At 36.7% G+C, this 16,343-nt stretch overlaps 1 protein-coding gene across 2 annotated transcripts in view; it reads right to left on the bottom strand.

Annotated features, from left to right (window-relative positions):
* Positions 1-570: 570 nt before the first annotated feature.
* Positions 571-16,343, bottom strand: part of TESPA1 (thymocyte expressed, positive selection associated 1) — a 75,122-nt gene continuing 59,349 nt past the window's right edge. Inside the window, exon 12 of one of the 2 annotated variants that reach the window (XM_024736455.1) lies at positions 571-610. In XM_024736455.1, coding sequence (XP_024592223.1) covers positions 608-610 — 3 coding nt within the window. In that variant the 3' untranslated portion in view covers positions 571-607. Of the gene's footprint in view, positions 611-14,535; positions 16,341-16,343 lie in introns of those variants that run through there. The other variant, XM_024736454.1, reaches the window with a different exon arrangement.

Below are 16,343 nucleotides of genomic sequence, written 5' to 3'. Positions count from 1 at the left end.
CCTGGCTCTCTCCTGTGGATGCTTCTTCCGTGGGCTCGCCAGGCAGAGGCTGTTCGTGATTCTGCGTTTCATGTTCAAAGCCAGCATCTTCATTTACCTGCACCAGCTTCCATCATCCTCATTTTCAGACTCTCCTACCACACTGAGGGTTTCAGAACTTACTCAGTCATCCTCTGTATTTTAATCCCTGACATCATCACCCAATGTTCCTACCTCTATTTGTCCTTCTATAGCTTTTTAGCTACTGTACCTCACTCTGGAAGGGCCCAAACTATATCCTTCTTACTCTTTGTTGTACATTTTTACCACCTGCTACTTAGTGGTCAGTTATTAAGCAGATGTTGAATCAGATTGATTGATCAATTATTATCTTGTGTTTGTTTCCTAAGTTAGAGATATCTAGTAAATTGGGTTAGACTAGTAACCTCAAAACTGGACGACCATACCTTAGAGATAAAGAGTTACAGATAGCTTCAAGGGAATACATTTCCAGATTCTCAATTTCCACACATTCTTTCCTAAAATGTACTTGCCTGAGAACTGGCCTGTGATCAAGGACTCCTGCTGGCTTCCCTTTCCCATCTCCTCTTTCACAGTTTCCCTTCTCCTACTTTAAAAAAGAAAAGCATATTTCTCATTCATGCAGAACAGATGCGTTAACCTTATGTGTAAAAACTCTAGAACATTAAACAGAGGGATATTTGAAATACGGTGCCAGTGCTGAGAAAGTGAAAGACTTGTATAACTGAATAGCCAATCATTTTGCAAATCGAGTGGTTTCTAAATATTTGTCATATGATAGATTATTTTTTTGATAATAGATGGTTGTGTGATGTTTTTAAACACATAACTTAAAAGGAATTCAAAGAACTGAGCGACATTGTTAAAACAAAAGTTTATCCTTTTCTACTAATTGATTTTTTGAAAAAATTTTATTGGTGCTCACAAATAAAAATAGAAATAGTATTGATGCTGAACCCTGTAGCATTAAGTAATAATCATTCTTGGATACATGAACTAATTGGGAAAAAGCTCATCTATGGAATGCATTTCCAACAATATATTTTTATGTTTGATATTTGTCAAGATTTAGAATTTATATGTACTATTTTGATCGATAGTGAGTAAATTAAAATTGTAACGATAACTAAATTCAGACATAAATTTTAAACATGTGGAATTTTATGGCTACAGAAAAGATTTAAATAATATACATATACGTGTTGCAGAAGAATTTGATAGAGGAATCCATAAAATACTTTCAAGCATAAGAATATATTAAGATAAAGTTCTGTGGAGGAGTGGGGTATAAATACAGGTTAAGGAGAAAAAGGAAATTTATGAAATTTTTAACTCTAAAAACATCTCATTTTAAAAATGTTTGATAGTGGGTGTCAAATTGCTATGGCATTTAGATTCCACTGGATACCTTTAAAAGAGTGAAATAACAGCTTTGTTTAAAATGTCGGTATTTTAAAGTGCTGGAAGTTATATCACTTACAACTATTTAAACTTAAATAATTTCTTTAAAAATCCTAAATGTCTATTTAAAAATGTGTGAGAGGGTATGTAGGGTTCCCCAAAATTTTAAGGGTGCTTGTGAGTGAGATGTTTAGGGATCACCGGGCTAGGCCCCGTGGGTATCTTTTTTTTTTTTTTTTTCTTTTTGAGCTCTTTATTCTGCTTGAGTTGCCCAGTGTACCCATACTGTTTTTAAAAATAAGGTTTTGTAGTATGGCTTAATAGCTGGTAGAGTATATTTTTGAAATTAACCTGGCTGTTTGTGGATCTTTGTCCTCATAATCCACATAAATATATACAATTTTGACCATGATTTTATGAGATATAATATCTTTATAAATTTATTTTAGGGTATCTTTTTTGACTCCAAGCCCAAATGGTCCCCTGCTTCCCTTGCCTAAGACTGAATCTTGGAAGTTACTACCCAAATGGGATGAAGAGTTTATACCTACAAATATTAGAGGAGAAAAAGCCAAAGTGAAGACTTCCCCATTGCCTTTATTCACAGAAAAACATATCTTCACATTTGTCCTGAAATCTGACCAGTTGGAGCAGCACTTTTTCTCCCATAGAAGAAGTGAGGTGTCAGTTGTCAGAAGAAATGGAGAGCAGCTCTGTCTAGCTCCCAAGTGATACTGTGAGACTAAGGTACAAAATAAATGAAACTGGGAATATTTATATCTGCTTACAGTATAGAGTCGTGGCATGTTTAACCCAGGTTCACAATTTGAATAATTGCCACTGAACTGTGATAGTAATCAACAACTACTTCATTATTATTTTCTATGATTTTTGGGTTTCCCCTGCCTAAGAATGGGGGAGCTTTCCAAGAATTCGTCCTGCTTATTGTTAGATGGGGTGCATTTACCTTGATATTTGATGTTTAATACATTGAATTTTCTGATATTTTGGATTCAATGTTTTAAAACTGAATGATAGATAGGGAGGGTGGGAGGGAGGGAGACGCAAGAGGGAAGAGATATGGGAACATATGTCTATGTATAACTGATTCACTTTGTTATACAGCAGAAACTAACACACCATTGTAAAGCAATTATACTCCAATAAAGATGCTAAAAAAAAAACAACTGAATGACAGCCCAAAGGATTCATAGACATTATAGCTTGGTTAATAAGTGATAAATGAATATTTAAAGGTTGCTGGATATCTATAGAATCAAAGATTATAGCATGTCCCATGGCTCTAGGCTCTCTCTGCTGTGCTGTGGGATTTAGGAGAACCAGAAAGAATCAGGAGTGAATTTCCTTCTAAGGATGGATGTTGCTTATGCACGAATGAACTGTATGTATGTTAGTTTCAGGTGCATTACATAGTGATTTGACATTTATATACATTATGAAATGACCACTGTGATAAGTCTAGTAATCACTTGTCCTTATACAGAACTATTACAATATTATTGACCGTATTCCTTATGAAGTGTATTACATCCCCATGGCTTATTTATTTTGTAACTGAAAGTTTGTACCTCTTAATTTCCTTCACCAGAGGGTATCGTGCTAAGTAAATGGGAACTTTCTTAACATGAAAAAGTTAAGGTCATTTACAAATGACCTACAGCAAATATCATACTTAACCATGAATTAGTAAATGCACTTATCTTAAAATCAGGAATAATTCAGAGAATGCTGCTATCACTATTTGTTTTCAGCCTAGTACCAGGTTCCTCGCTTGAACATTAAAATGAGAAAAGGAAAGAAAATATCAAATAGTTGAAAAGGGAGAAAGAGAAATGTCATTGTTTGTGGATGACCTGATTATCTCTATAGGAAACCTGAAGTAATCTATAATTTATAAAATAGACATATTTCAATTTCTCTATTTGCAAAATCTAGATTATAATGTCATTTTATGTTATGTTATTTTATTTTATTTTTTATTTTTAGAAGTAAGTAGGACGCTGTGTAGAGTCTCCCAACATTGAAATTGGACTGCAGTTTCCAGCTTCCCCTACAACCAGGAGGCAGTTTTGTGTGAACTAGCTCTGCTAATCTTAGCAACTTTTACAAGACCTTAATCTGGAGATGAGCATGTGTGAAAACACTCTTCATTTTGCTGGCATATATTGCCTGCAGAAGCATCCAGGTTAGAAAGAGAGCAGTGGTTGTAGGATTGAATTCTGACACGGAAGCACATTTCATAGGTAGCACTCACTATTACTTAGTGAAATTCTTAGCGTTTAGTGCTCTGCCGCAGATGTGCTTATGGCAGTGGTTTTCTCACCAGACCAGCCCTACGGCAGAGGTATTGCCATTGCTCCTGGAAACTTCGACATCATCCAGTTTCTCCAGTCCTTTGAGTGATTTTAGGATCCAAATGATAAGCTGTATTAAGTAACCTTTCTGCTGAAATTAGCTTTAGTCCAGGTTAGTGTGTAATAAGTGTCCTCCTGATACACAATTATTTTTACTTTTTTCTTATCTTTAACATGCATGCCTATTTTACACAGTTGTATTCATTGTGTCTAAACAAGATTGGATTTATAGTCACTTAGTTTTACTATAAATACTCTTTTCATGTTATTTGCTTTTCAGTGTTATTTAAAACTTGTTTTAATGGTTACAAAATAGTCCAACATTCTGTTAAATGCATTTTATTGTGAGACATTTGGGTTATTTCCAGGTTTGGGTTATTTTACGAAATGTAGCAATAATCACTTTTATGCATTTAACTTTTTTCTTTCTTTGAATCTATTCTTTGGATCACTTCAAGTGTGGCTTTTGTACCTATGGCTATGTTACTTCCCAAAATATTGTCCCAAATTTCTCAACATAACTTCTGAAACCCTGGAATGTAGAATATTTTCAGAGAAGTTTTATACCCATTGTCTTATCTGTTCATCAGAACAAATTCCTTGAGTTTGACAGGGCAGGTTTTGTTGAACTCCAGATTTTTCTATGACGTGTCCAGACATTACCCTGTAGTAGCAGAGCTGATATCAGAACCCCATGATGCCAATATACTATTGTCAGTGTCTTTGATTTCTCTCAAGTACCTATCGGATTTGTGACACTGTTCTAAGCCCTGGGGCTACAGCTGTGAACAAGACAAAGTAAACAAAGTTCTTACTCTCATGGAACTTGCCTTCCAAAGAGACAGGCAAGAAACAAAGAAGAGAATCATATGGAACTTCCTTTAGGTATCAATTACTTTCCTGAAACTGTAGCATTTGAATGAATCCTTTTACCCTTTCTTCCTCCTTTTCTCTCTCTCTCTACTTTCTTCCTTTTTGATTCCTCTTTTCCACCCTATATTTATCGATGTATTTAGCTGGACTTTGTGCTATATTTTAGGAAAAATAGTGCAACATGAGTGATGTAAGAGTGCAGAGTCTAGATGTGGAGAGAGAATGATTATAATAAAAGTGAATGTAATAGAAAAGCAGAAGATGCAACAGGATAAGATGGCAGCTCACTGAACCAATGTGGGTCAAGGAAGGCTTCCAAGAAGGAGGATGCAGGAGTGAATCTAGAATAATGAGATTTCAGGCAGAAGAGGAGTTGGAAGGGTTTTAGGACAGGAGTTCACAGAAGGATTAGCATGTAGAACAGCCCACAGGGTGCATTCTAGTGTGGATTACCATGGTTAGAACAGTTCAAACTGTAAGTTCCAATTTGAAGAGTAGCCTTCTCAGAGCAAGGAGGAATATGACCTCATTGGGGTGTGTATGAAGCTTTATAGATTGAAAACCAGACAAGATTCATAGGGTTATAAAAAAAGTTATTTAGTACAAATTCCTGATAGGGATATAAAAATAAACTTCAAAAAGGGCAGTTTTTGTGAGGTATAATGCTCTGAAAACTTTTCCTTTAAAATTAAAAAAACAATTTTATACAAATTTTAAAGGTTACTTTCCATTTATAGTTATTACAAAATATTGGCTAAGACATGGAAACAACCTACATGTCCATCGAAAGATGAATGGATAAAGAAGATGTAGTACATATATACAATGGAATACTACTCAGCCATAAGAATGGCTGAGAATGAAATAATGCCATTTGCAGCAACATGGATGCAACTAGAGATTATCATACTAAGTGAAGTAAGTCAGAAAGAGAAAGACCAATACCATATGATGTCACTTATATGTGGAAACTAAAAGAGGATGCAACTGAACCTATTTACGAAACAGAAACAGAATTATGAACATAGAGAATAGACTGGTGGTTGCCAAGGGGTAGGGGATAGGGGAAGGGATGGAGTGGGAGGTTGGGGTTAGCAGATGTAAGCTGTTATATATAGAATGAATAAACAACAAGGTCCTACTGTATAGCACAGAGACTACATTCAACATCCTATGATAAACCATAATGGAAAAGAATATAAAAAAGAATGTATGTATATGTGTAACTGAATCACTTTGCTGTACAGCAGAAATTAACACAACATTGTAAATCAGCTGTATGTCAATTAAAAATTTAAAAAGCCCAAACCACATAATATTGGCTATGCTCTTTGCATTGTACAGTACATCCTTGAACTTATCTTATACCAAATAGTTTGTACATTTATGTTTGTACATCCGCTATCCCATCCTGTTATTTTCCCTCCCCACCACTGGTAATCACTAGTTTGTTCTCTTTATGTGTGAGCCTGCTTTTTTTTTTTTTTTTTTTTTTTTGTGGTATGCGGGCCTTTCATTGTTGTGGCCTCTCCCGTTGCAGAGCACAGGCTCCGGACGTGCAGGCCCAGCGGCCACGGTTCACAGGCCCAGCCACTCCGCGGCACGGACCCGCGTCCCCTGCATCGGCAGGCGGACTCTCAACCACTGCGCCACCAGGGAAGCCCGAGCCTGCCTTTTTTATGTTCACTCATTTGTTGTGTTTTTAAGGTTCCACATATAAGCGATATCATACAATATTTACCTTTCTCTGTTGGACTTATTTCACTTAGTGTAATGCCCTCCATCCATGGTGCTGAAAATGGTAAAGTTTTGTTCTTTTTTATGGCTGAGTAGTATTCCTTTGTACATATATGTGTGTGTGTGTGTGTGTGTGTGTGTGTGTGTGTGTGTGTATCTCACATCTTTATCCATTCATCTGTTGATCAACACTTAGGTTGCTTCCATAACTTGGCATTTGTAAATAATGCTGCTATGAACATTGGAGTGCATGTATATTTTTGAATTAGTGTTTTTGTTTTTTTGGGTATATACCCAGGAGTAAAATTGCTGGATGACATGGTAGTTCTATTTTTAGTTTTTTGAGAAACTGCCATACTGTTTTCCAAGGTGGCTGCACCAATTTACATCCCCATCAACAACGTACAAGGGTTCCCCTTTCTCCATGTCCTAGCCAGCATTTGTTATTTGTGTTCTTTTAAATGATAGCCATTCTTAGAGGTGTGAGGTGATATCTCATTGTGGTTTTAATTTGCATTTCTCTGATGATTAACCATGTCGAGCATCTTTTCTTTTCATGTGCCTGTTAGCCATCTGTATGCCTTCTTTGGAAAAATGTCTATTCAGGTCTTCTGTTTCTTTTTTATGGCTGAGTAGTATTCCTTTGTGTATATGTGTGTGTGTGTGTGTGTGTGTGTGTGTGTGTGTGTGTGTATCTCACATCTTTATCCATTCATCTGTTGATCAACACTTAGGTTGCTTCCATAACTTGGCATTTGTAAATAATGCTGCTATGAACATTGGAGTGCATGTATATTTTTGAATTAGTGTTTTTGTTTTTTTGGGTATATACCCAGGAGTAAAATTGCTGGATGACATGGTAGTTCTATTTTTAGTTTTTTGAGAAACTGCCATACTGTTTTCCAAGGTGGCTGCACCAATTTACATCCCCATCAACAACGTACAAGGGTTCCCCTTTCTCCATGTCCTAGCCAGCATTTGTTATTTGTGTTCTTTTAAATGATAGCCATTCTTAGAGGTGTGAGGTGATATCTCATTGTGGTTTTAATTTGCATTTCTCTGATGATTAACCATGTCGAGCATCTTTTCTTTTCATGTGCCTGTTAGCCATCTGTATGCCTTCTTTGGAAAAATGTCTATTCAGGTCTTCTGGCCGTTTTTAATTGGGTTGCGTTTTTCTGATGTTGAGTTGTATGAATTGTTTATGTATTTTTGATATTAACCCTTTATCGGTTATATCATTGGCAAATATTTTCTCCCATTCAGTAGGTTGCCTTTTCTCTCTCTGCTAATGCTAATATCCACCTTCTGAGTGGGTGTCTTTATGTGGTTCCTAGATTGTCTAGGTTCTCCACTTCACACTGGACTATGTATGTTGGGGCAGGAGAAGGTATGAGAAATTCCCTGTGTTTTCCTTGCTCTCTACTTTCATTTGGTTTTCCACAGCAAGTAGACAGAAATTGGTGGGACCACAAGGTATGTACTTATTGGCTACTACCTTGACTTATTTTTCCTTTAGCACGAGGTCTGTCTAACATCATATTTAATAGAAATTTTACGGTAAAGACCAAAAAGTTTCAGCCTTTGGCCATGTACCTATTTGTGGTAGCTATAATCAGTCAATTCACTTTTCCTTTGGAGAATTTCCCAAGAAGTAGAAAATGACTTTATAGTGGGTACTTGTCAGGGAAGAAGTATGGACCATATAATTTTGACAGTCTTTCAGAGTGTATTGGAAATGTTTAAATCTTATTGCAGGTCAAGATTTAGGCCTGCCTTGCAGGTTTACCTATTCTCCCCTTCCCACCATCATACTGATTTATTATAAATATTTTTTAATCTAAGACTTCCGGGCACCATGTTAAATATTTCACATATTAAATAAAAGCTTCATCTTACACCAGCTTTTAAAAGTAGCAAATTGTGAAGAAGTGGAAATGGATGTACAGAGATCGTGTGTTGCTGTTCTGGACACATGGCATATATGGCCAAGAACTGTTTTGTATTCAAGTAGTCTAAGTTCAAGTAGTCTAAGGAGGCTGTTACTAACATTGCTTTATATTATTTCACTGTCTGGCCATATGTTGGCACACGATCAAGGATCTGTATTGGACTGCCTATGACTAAAATTTTGATCTTCCTTCTTTTCACAGTAAGGCTGTCTTATTGCATATTTTTGGAAAAAGATTTAATAAGTCTTGGGATTCTTCTCATTGTCAAACTTTCAGCTTGTGGTAGGCTCCTATGCTGGGTTGCATAGACCACCACATTCTTTTGGAGAAAAGTTGATCTTCTCCCATGTACTGGGCTCTAGGAGCTCAAAACTCAGATCTTTGACTCTTATGAATTCAGTGACATTAGGCACTGTTGTTCCCCTGGCAGGTAGTATATAAGGGGGCCACATTCTGTAAACTTCTATGGAACTGTCGACAATCTCTCTCTTTCTCTCTTTTTTTAATGTGTGTTACAGTTTTATTTGCATGAATTGCCTCACTAGTGGGGGATATTTGGTGAAGTCACCCAGCTGTCAGTCATAGGCACATGTTGCCTCTTCTGCCTTTGGCCCTGCTGGGCTGGAATGTGCCCACAGTTCATCTCACCTGATTGCCTACCTTCTCTTCACATCTACTCTTCTCAACAAATGTATCAGTATTCAAATAAAGCCACATTAAAAGTAAAATACATTTCCTCTTATAAAACTATCCAGATAGGAATGGAGAAATCTCAGGGAACAGAGTTAGAGCTGCACTTTGGAAACTTAGAGTAATAAATATGGAGCATCTGCATTAAATAATATAATCTGTGATATAAAATGTGTGCTAAACATGCAAAAGACCTTAAGAACCCAGGTTATAGGTAGTTTCCTTCTGCCCGAAAAGATAGATTTTTTGTTTTTTTTTTCTGTCTGCTTAATTATTTAATCAATATAACCAAGTTGGTCAATCTTCTTTTGTTGAAGACAAACCATCAAGGAAGACAGGTGACCCAGTGGAATCCTGTTATCAGCTGGATGTTGGGTAGGTAGACGAATATTCATTACTAAGAGGCAGAGACCATATTTGTAGAATGGCCTTAGCTGGATATCCACATTTAGGGTTACTTATAGTAAATAATCCCAGAATCCATAGATTTATGAGCACAGATTTCTGGAAATGGCTATGTCGGCCATACATTTCATTTAATCATTTCACATATAAAAGTTTGTTTTAGGGCTTCCCTGGTGGCGCAGTGGTTAAGAATCTGCCTGCAAATGCAGGGGACATGGGTTCGAGCCCTGGTCTGGGAATATCCCACATGCTGCGGAGCAACTAAGCCCGTGCGCCATAACTACTGAGCCCATGTGCCACAACTACTGAAGCCCACGTGCCTAGAGCCCATGCTCCGCAACGGGAAGCCACCGCAATGAGAAGCCCGTGCACCACAACGACGAGTACCCCCGCTCACCACAACTAGAGAAAAGCCCGCATGCAGCAACGAAGACCCAATGCAGCCAAAAAAAAAAATTTTTTTTTAAATTTTAATCTTATACCGACTTTAGGATATATACATATCTTCTTTTTCATATTCTTTCCCATTATAGGTTATTACAAGATGTTGAATGTAGTTCCCTGTGCTATACAGTAGGTTCTTGTTGGTTATCTATTTTATATATGGTGGTGTGTATGTTAATCCCAAATTCCTAATTTATCTCTCCTCTCCCCCTCCCCTACACTAGCCCTTTTGTTAAACATAAGTTTGTTTTCTATGTCTGTGAGTCTATTTCTGTCTTGTAAATAAGTTTCTATTATTTATTTAGATTCCACATATAAGTGATATATGATATTTGTCTTTGACTTACTTCACTTAGTATGATTATCTCTAGGTCCATCCATGTTGCTACAAATAGCATTATTTTATTGTTTTTTACAGCTAATATCCATTGTGTATATATACCGCATCTTCTTCATCCATTTATCTGTTGATGGACATTTAGGTTGCTTCCATGTAAATAGTGCTGCTATAAACATAGAGGTGCAAATTAGAGAGTTTTCTCCAGATATATGCCCAGGAGTGTGATTGCAGGATCATATGGTAGCTCTATTTTTAGTTTTGTAATGAACCTCCACACTCTTTTCCATAGTGGCTGCACAAATTTACAGTCCCCTCAAACCCGTGTCCCCTGCATCGGCAGGCAGACTCTCAACCACTGCGCCACCAGGGAAGCCCCTATTTGTAAACTTTTTAATGATGGCCATTCTGACTGGTGTGAGGTGATACTTCATTTTAGTTTTGATTTGCATTTCTCTAATAATTAGCAATATTGAGCATCTTTTCATGTGCCTGTTGGCCATATGTATGTCTTCTTTGGAGAAATGTCTATTTAGGTGTGTCCATTTCGTGATTCAGTTGTATGTTTTTTTGATATTAAGCTGTATGAGCGTTTGTATGTATTGGAAATTAATCCCTTGTCTGTAGCATCATTTGCAAATATTTTCTCCCATTCTTAGGGTTGTCTTTTCATTTTGTTTATGGTTTTCTTTGCTATGCAAAAGCTTTTAAGTTTCATTAAGTCGCACTTTTTTATTTTTGTTTTTATTTCCATTGCTCTCGGAGATAGATCCAAAAACATACTGCTGCAATTTATGTCAAAGAGTGTTCTGCCTATGTTTTCCTCTAAGAGTTTTACAGTATCTGGTCTTACATTTAGGTCTTTAATCCATTTTGATTTTATTTTTGTATATGGTGTTAGAAAATATTCTAATTTCATTCTTTTACATGTAACTCTCCAGTTTTCCCAGAAGTGGGAAAGCAATCTTGAACTTTAAACCTGGAACACACACTGTAGCTCATTCCTGACTTACTACAAAGATACACACATACGATCAAAGGATTTTTGCAAAGCTAGCCAAACAATTCAATAAGGAAATATAAAAACTCTTCAACAAATGGTACTTGATAAATATCAATATTACCAAAGAGAATCTAAACCTTATGTAATACCATTCCAAAAAATAAATTTATGATAGATTATAGATATAAACCTAAAAGCTAAATGAGAAAGCTACTAGTAAAAACACAGAAAGGTATTTTATGAGCTTATGGTAGCCAAAAATTTCTCAGAAGAAAACAAAATGCATCAATATTAAAACAAAACATTGATGAGTTGGACTTTGTCAAAATAAAAAAGTTTGACTCATCAAAACCACCATCAAGAGAAAATAAACAAGCCACCAATTGAGATAAAATACTAACAACACATATCTGATAATTTATGAATTAATAATGAAAAGACAAACAAGCAAATTGAAATGGGCAAAACACCTGAAGATATAATTTACAAAGATGTAAATAAACACGTAAAAAACCACTCAGGTTCATTAGCCATCAAAGAAATACAAAATAAAACCAAAATGAGATATCATTACATATCCACTAGAGTGATTAAAATGAAAAAGTATGACAACAGATGTTGGCAAGGATGTGGATGAACCAGAATTCTCATTCATTGCTGGTGGGAGTGTAGGATAGAACAAGGACTTTGGAAAAGTGTTTGGCAATATTTAGAAAATACTTATATCTATCCTATAACCTGGCAATTCTATTTCTGGGTGTTTATTCAAGAAAACTGAAATATGTCACAAATGGTTTCATAAATGATAATTGACAGAAACTTTATTTGCAATTGCCCAACAGTTGGTGAATCTTTCTATTTTTTTCTCAAGTTTAATAGACGTATAATGATAACTCTTGCTGAGTTTTTTATATTTAATAAGAACTCTTTTTATTAGAATGGTAAGAAAGACATCCGTATTTTAATAGGATGAGGACTAAATAAAGCCATACAACGTACATGCAGGATGATATGCGCATATTCTTGGTGAGTTTAATCAGCATTTGCTAGTCAGTAAATTCAAGCGTCTTGCGATTAGCTTTCTGAGTTCCTTTTTTTGTAAGTTGCCTATTCATATCCTTTGCTCATTTTTTCTATTAAAAGTGTTTTTTGGTTGATTTTCTGCAGTTCCCTAATTATTTTAAATATTGGACATTTGTTGGTTTTAGAACCAACTTTTTATGTCAACTGTCTATTAACTTTGCCCATCATGGACCAAGAAGAGTTGAGGAATTAGGCATAATTAAGAAAAACATGAGCATATACTGGCATTTCCCAATAGCAGAGTTTTCACCAATTACAGGTAGAAATCTTGACTAGAATAAATATATTATACCCTGGATCTTTTGTAGCATATCCACACTATTTATTTGCACCATCCTTTGAAAAATCCTTAATCAATATGGTTTGTGTTAGTGTATTCTGTTAAAATGATGAAAGAGTCTAGGAAATTAAGCCCCACTTTGTAGCATATACTGTGTTAAAACGAGCTCATACATAGGATATATTTGGCTTTGTTTTTCCAGACAATTTCATTCACTGGAATGATCCCATCCTGGCACAATAAAGAATCTCAAAGACTTGATTATATAAATGGGAACTAATTAAATTAAAAAAACTAAATATATGATCCAGCAATCCCACTCCTGGGCACTTACCCAGAGAAAAACATGGTTTGAAAGGATACATACCCCTCAATGTTCACTGCAGTGCTGTTTATAATAACCAAGACATGGAAGCAACCTAAATGTCCATCGACAGAGGAATGGATAAAGAAGATGTGGTACACATGTACAATGGAAATTACTCAGCCATTAAAGAGAATGAAATAATGCCATTTGCAGCAACATGGATACAACTAGAGATTATCATACTAAGTGAAGTAAGTCAGAAGGGAAAGACAAATACCATATGATATCACTTATACATGGAATCTAAAAAAAAAATAATGCAAGTGAACTTATTTACGAAGCAGGAACAGACTCACAGACATAGAAAAGAAACTATGGTTACCAAAAGAGAAAGGGGGTGGGGGAGAAATAAATCAGGAGTTTGGGATTAACATACACACACTACTATATATGAAATAGGTAACAACAAGGACCTACTGTATAGCACAGGGAAGTATATCCAATATATTGATTTCCTATTGGCTGAAAAGTGTGGAGTCTGGAGTCTGTTCTTTACAGGGCACCTCTTGCTGCATGTACATTAACAACTCAGGACACACACAGGCCAACCTCTAGAAGACGTCTTAAAATAAACAGGTCATGTTTAATATAACTAAAATATTTCAACAAGTTCCCACACTCCCTGAGCTTCCTGATTTGTTCTCAGGGATCTCTCCATTCACCTGGGGGCAAAGGCTAAGAACTGGATTTCAAACAGAAGCAAGTCTATTCATCAAGGGCTTCATCATTATTGCCTTGGTTAAATGTACATTGCAGAGATCTCAGAAAAAAATATCTATGTCTTTTAACCTATCTGCTACACAAGTGATTGCTATTCCTGATGCTGAGACATCACAGGATGGACCGGTGAGAGTTTAGCTAACGACTCCACGTGTGGCCAGGCAGCCTGCAGGTGCCTTGGACTGACATGAACCCCTCCCGCAAACGCACACCTCCGATAACAGCCACAAGTGAAAGTAAGTTCCTGAGATGACTTCCCCCGCAGCCCTTGTGAGCAAGTCTCCCCTGCCTCCCAGGGCCCTTCCTCTGGTGTCCCTTAGGTGAGACCCCTGGAGAGTTTACCAAACCCCCGCTCTTCTTGAATTGACCATTCGGGCTTTAGCTCAGGCACCCCAAAGCACTCCACCCACAGACCCTAATAAAGGCGTGTGGCCCAGGTCCTGCCGCCCTCTCTCTGCCTGCACCCAGCCTTGACTTCCCTGTGTGGCCCTGTTAGGTGTGCTGTGTTCCTCCTCCAGGACCTGTAATAAACTCTATTTCATTTTTTTTTTTTACATCTTTATTGGAGTATAATTGCTTTACAATGGTGTGTTAGTTTCTGCTTTATAACAAAGTGAATCAGCTATACATATACATATATCCCTGTATCTCCTCCCTCTTGTGTCTCCCTCCCACCGTCCCTATGCCACCCATCTAGGTGGTCACAAAGCACCGAGCTGATCTCCCTGTGCTATGCGGCTGCTTCCCACTAGCTATCTATTTTACGTTTGGTAGTGTATATATGTCCATGCCACTCTCTCACTTTGTCACAGCTTACCCTTCCCCCTCCCCATATCCTCAAGTCCATTTTCTAGTAGGTCTGTGTCTTTATTCCCATCTTACCCCTAGGTTCTTCACGACATTTTTTTTTCTTTCTTAGATTCCACTCTATTTCAATTTCCTCTGTGGTCTTTTGTTGAACCACGGCTCACCATTTGACACCCTAAGCCTCTAGTTGAATGTTGGTTTAACAAAGTCACAACAGAGGCTGACACAAGTTGTTTCCTAGCTCTCTCTTCTATTTCTCAAGCTCAAGGAAGTCAGTAGAGACTCAGGGCTTAGAAGAGTTAGAAGCCAGACCTCAGGCTTCAGGTGACCTTAGGGAACCATTATGTCCACCAAATTCATATCCACTTCCTTACAATTTTGTCCTTTACCCTAGATCATTGCTGCCAGGATTGGGCAACACTGGTGTCAAAGGAAATATTAGCAGAACAAACTCTTGACAGTCTGCACGTACACAGATCAAAGCTGTGTTACGTGAGGACAAATGGCTTGTGAGGCTTATAGTCAGTTTATAAAAGAAAACAGCATGGAAGCCTTTCAGGATATGCCTTAGTTTCTCTTTCAGCCTCCTAGAAGTTTTTCTGTGTGTCTCCATTTTCTTTATCACCTTCTTAATGATACATTATGCTTTCACTGTATTTCTTTGGTTCAATTAATTAGATTTTTTTTTCCTCTAGAAAGACAAGAGCTCTAATTTCCCATTTTGGGGGAGACTCACATTGGCTTACGTTCCTTTAAATAATGTAGCAGCTACAATAGGTATTGTGTAATTTACACATCAATTTGTAGCACAAATTTTTATTTATTGGGATTGTAAAATAAAAACGAAAGTAAATTATAAGACAGTATTATAGAAATAGATAACCTATTCTATTTGACACCATTTTCTTCTATCCATTATGCCATGTAGTGTCTGGGAGGCTGTGTTGTTCATTTCCAGAGAGAATTCACTTTGTTTTAATAACAAATACAATTGGAGACCAAAGTTGTTTCAACATTTTTACTTCTTTTTCCTACTGGGTCACCTTTACATTCAAATAGAATCTGATTTAGATAGCCTTCTGGCATTGTTCTCCGGCCCTTATCTTTTTATGTTTCTGCTGCCTTCTCAAGGTCCCATCTCAATATATTCTTCTAACTTCTGGAAGCTTTTCTGTTTTGCCCATATAAGTGCTTATATGTGGAATATTTTTTTAAAAAATGATAGGAAGTTATGTACAAAACAGAAACAGACTTACAGACTTAGAGAATAAATTTTTGGTTACTGGGGGGGAAGAGGAAGGGGAGGGATAGATCGGGAGTTGGGGATTGACATGTACACACTGTTATATTTAAAACAGATAACCAATAAGGACCTACAAAAAAAAAAGACAATATAAAGCTACAATAATTAAGACAGTGTGGTACCATGCAAGAATAGACAAATAGGAAAACAGAACATAATGTAGACAACTGAAATAGAAGAATTATACATTTTTTTTACCCCAAAGGTAGCAATGCAGAGTAGTCAGAAAATAATGTTTGTTTGTTTTTAGTAAGTGGTGCTGGGACACTTATCCATAAGGATATCCATAAGGAATAAAAAGAAATTTGACTTCTATATCATTGCTCACAAAAAATAAATTTCAGGAATATCTTAGATTTAAATGTGATGGCAAAACAGAAAAGCTGTTTGGGGTTTTTTTTTTGGCTACAAGGCATGTGGGATCTTAGCTCCCTGAGCAGGGATCAAACCTGTACCTCCTGCACTGGAAGGCGAAGTCTTAACCACTGGACCACCAGGGAAGTCCCCATCTCATTGTTTTTCTGTAGATTCTTTTAGATGTTCTG

This window comes from Neophocaena asiaeorientalis, unplaced genomic scaffold (genome assembly GCF_003031525.2).
Source record: "Neophocaena asiaeorientalis asiaeorientalis breed wild unplaced genomic scaffold, Neophocaena_asiaeorientalis_V1.1 scaffold134, whole genome shotgun sequence".
NCBI lineage: Eukaryota > Metazoa > Chordata > Mammalia > Artiodactyla > Phocoenidae > Neophocaena > Neophocaena asiaeorientalis.
The sequence above is the reverse complement of the archived record's forward strand: the minus strand, read 5'-3'. Positions and strand labels throughout refer to the sequence as shown.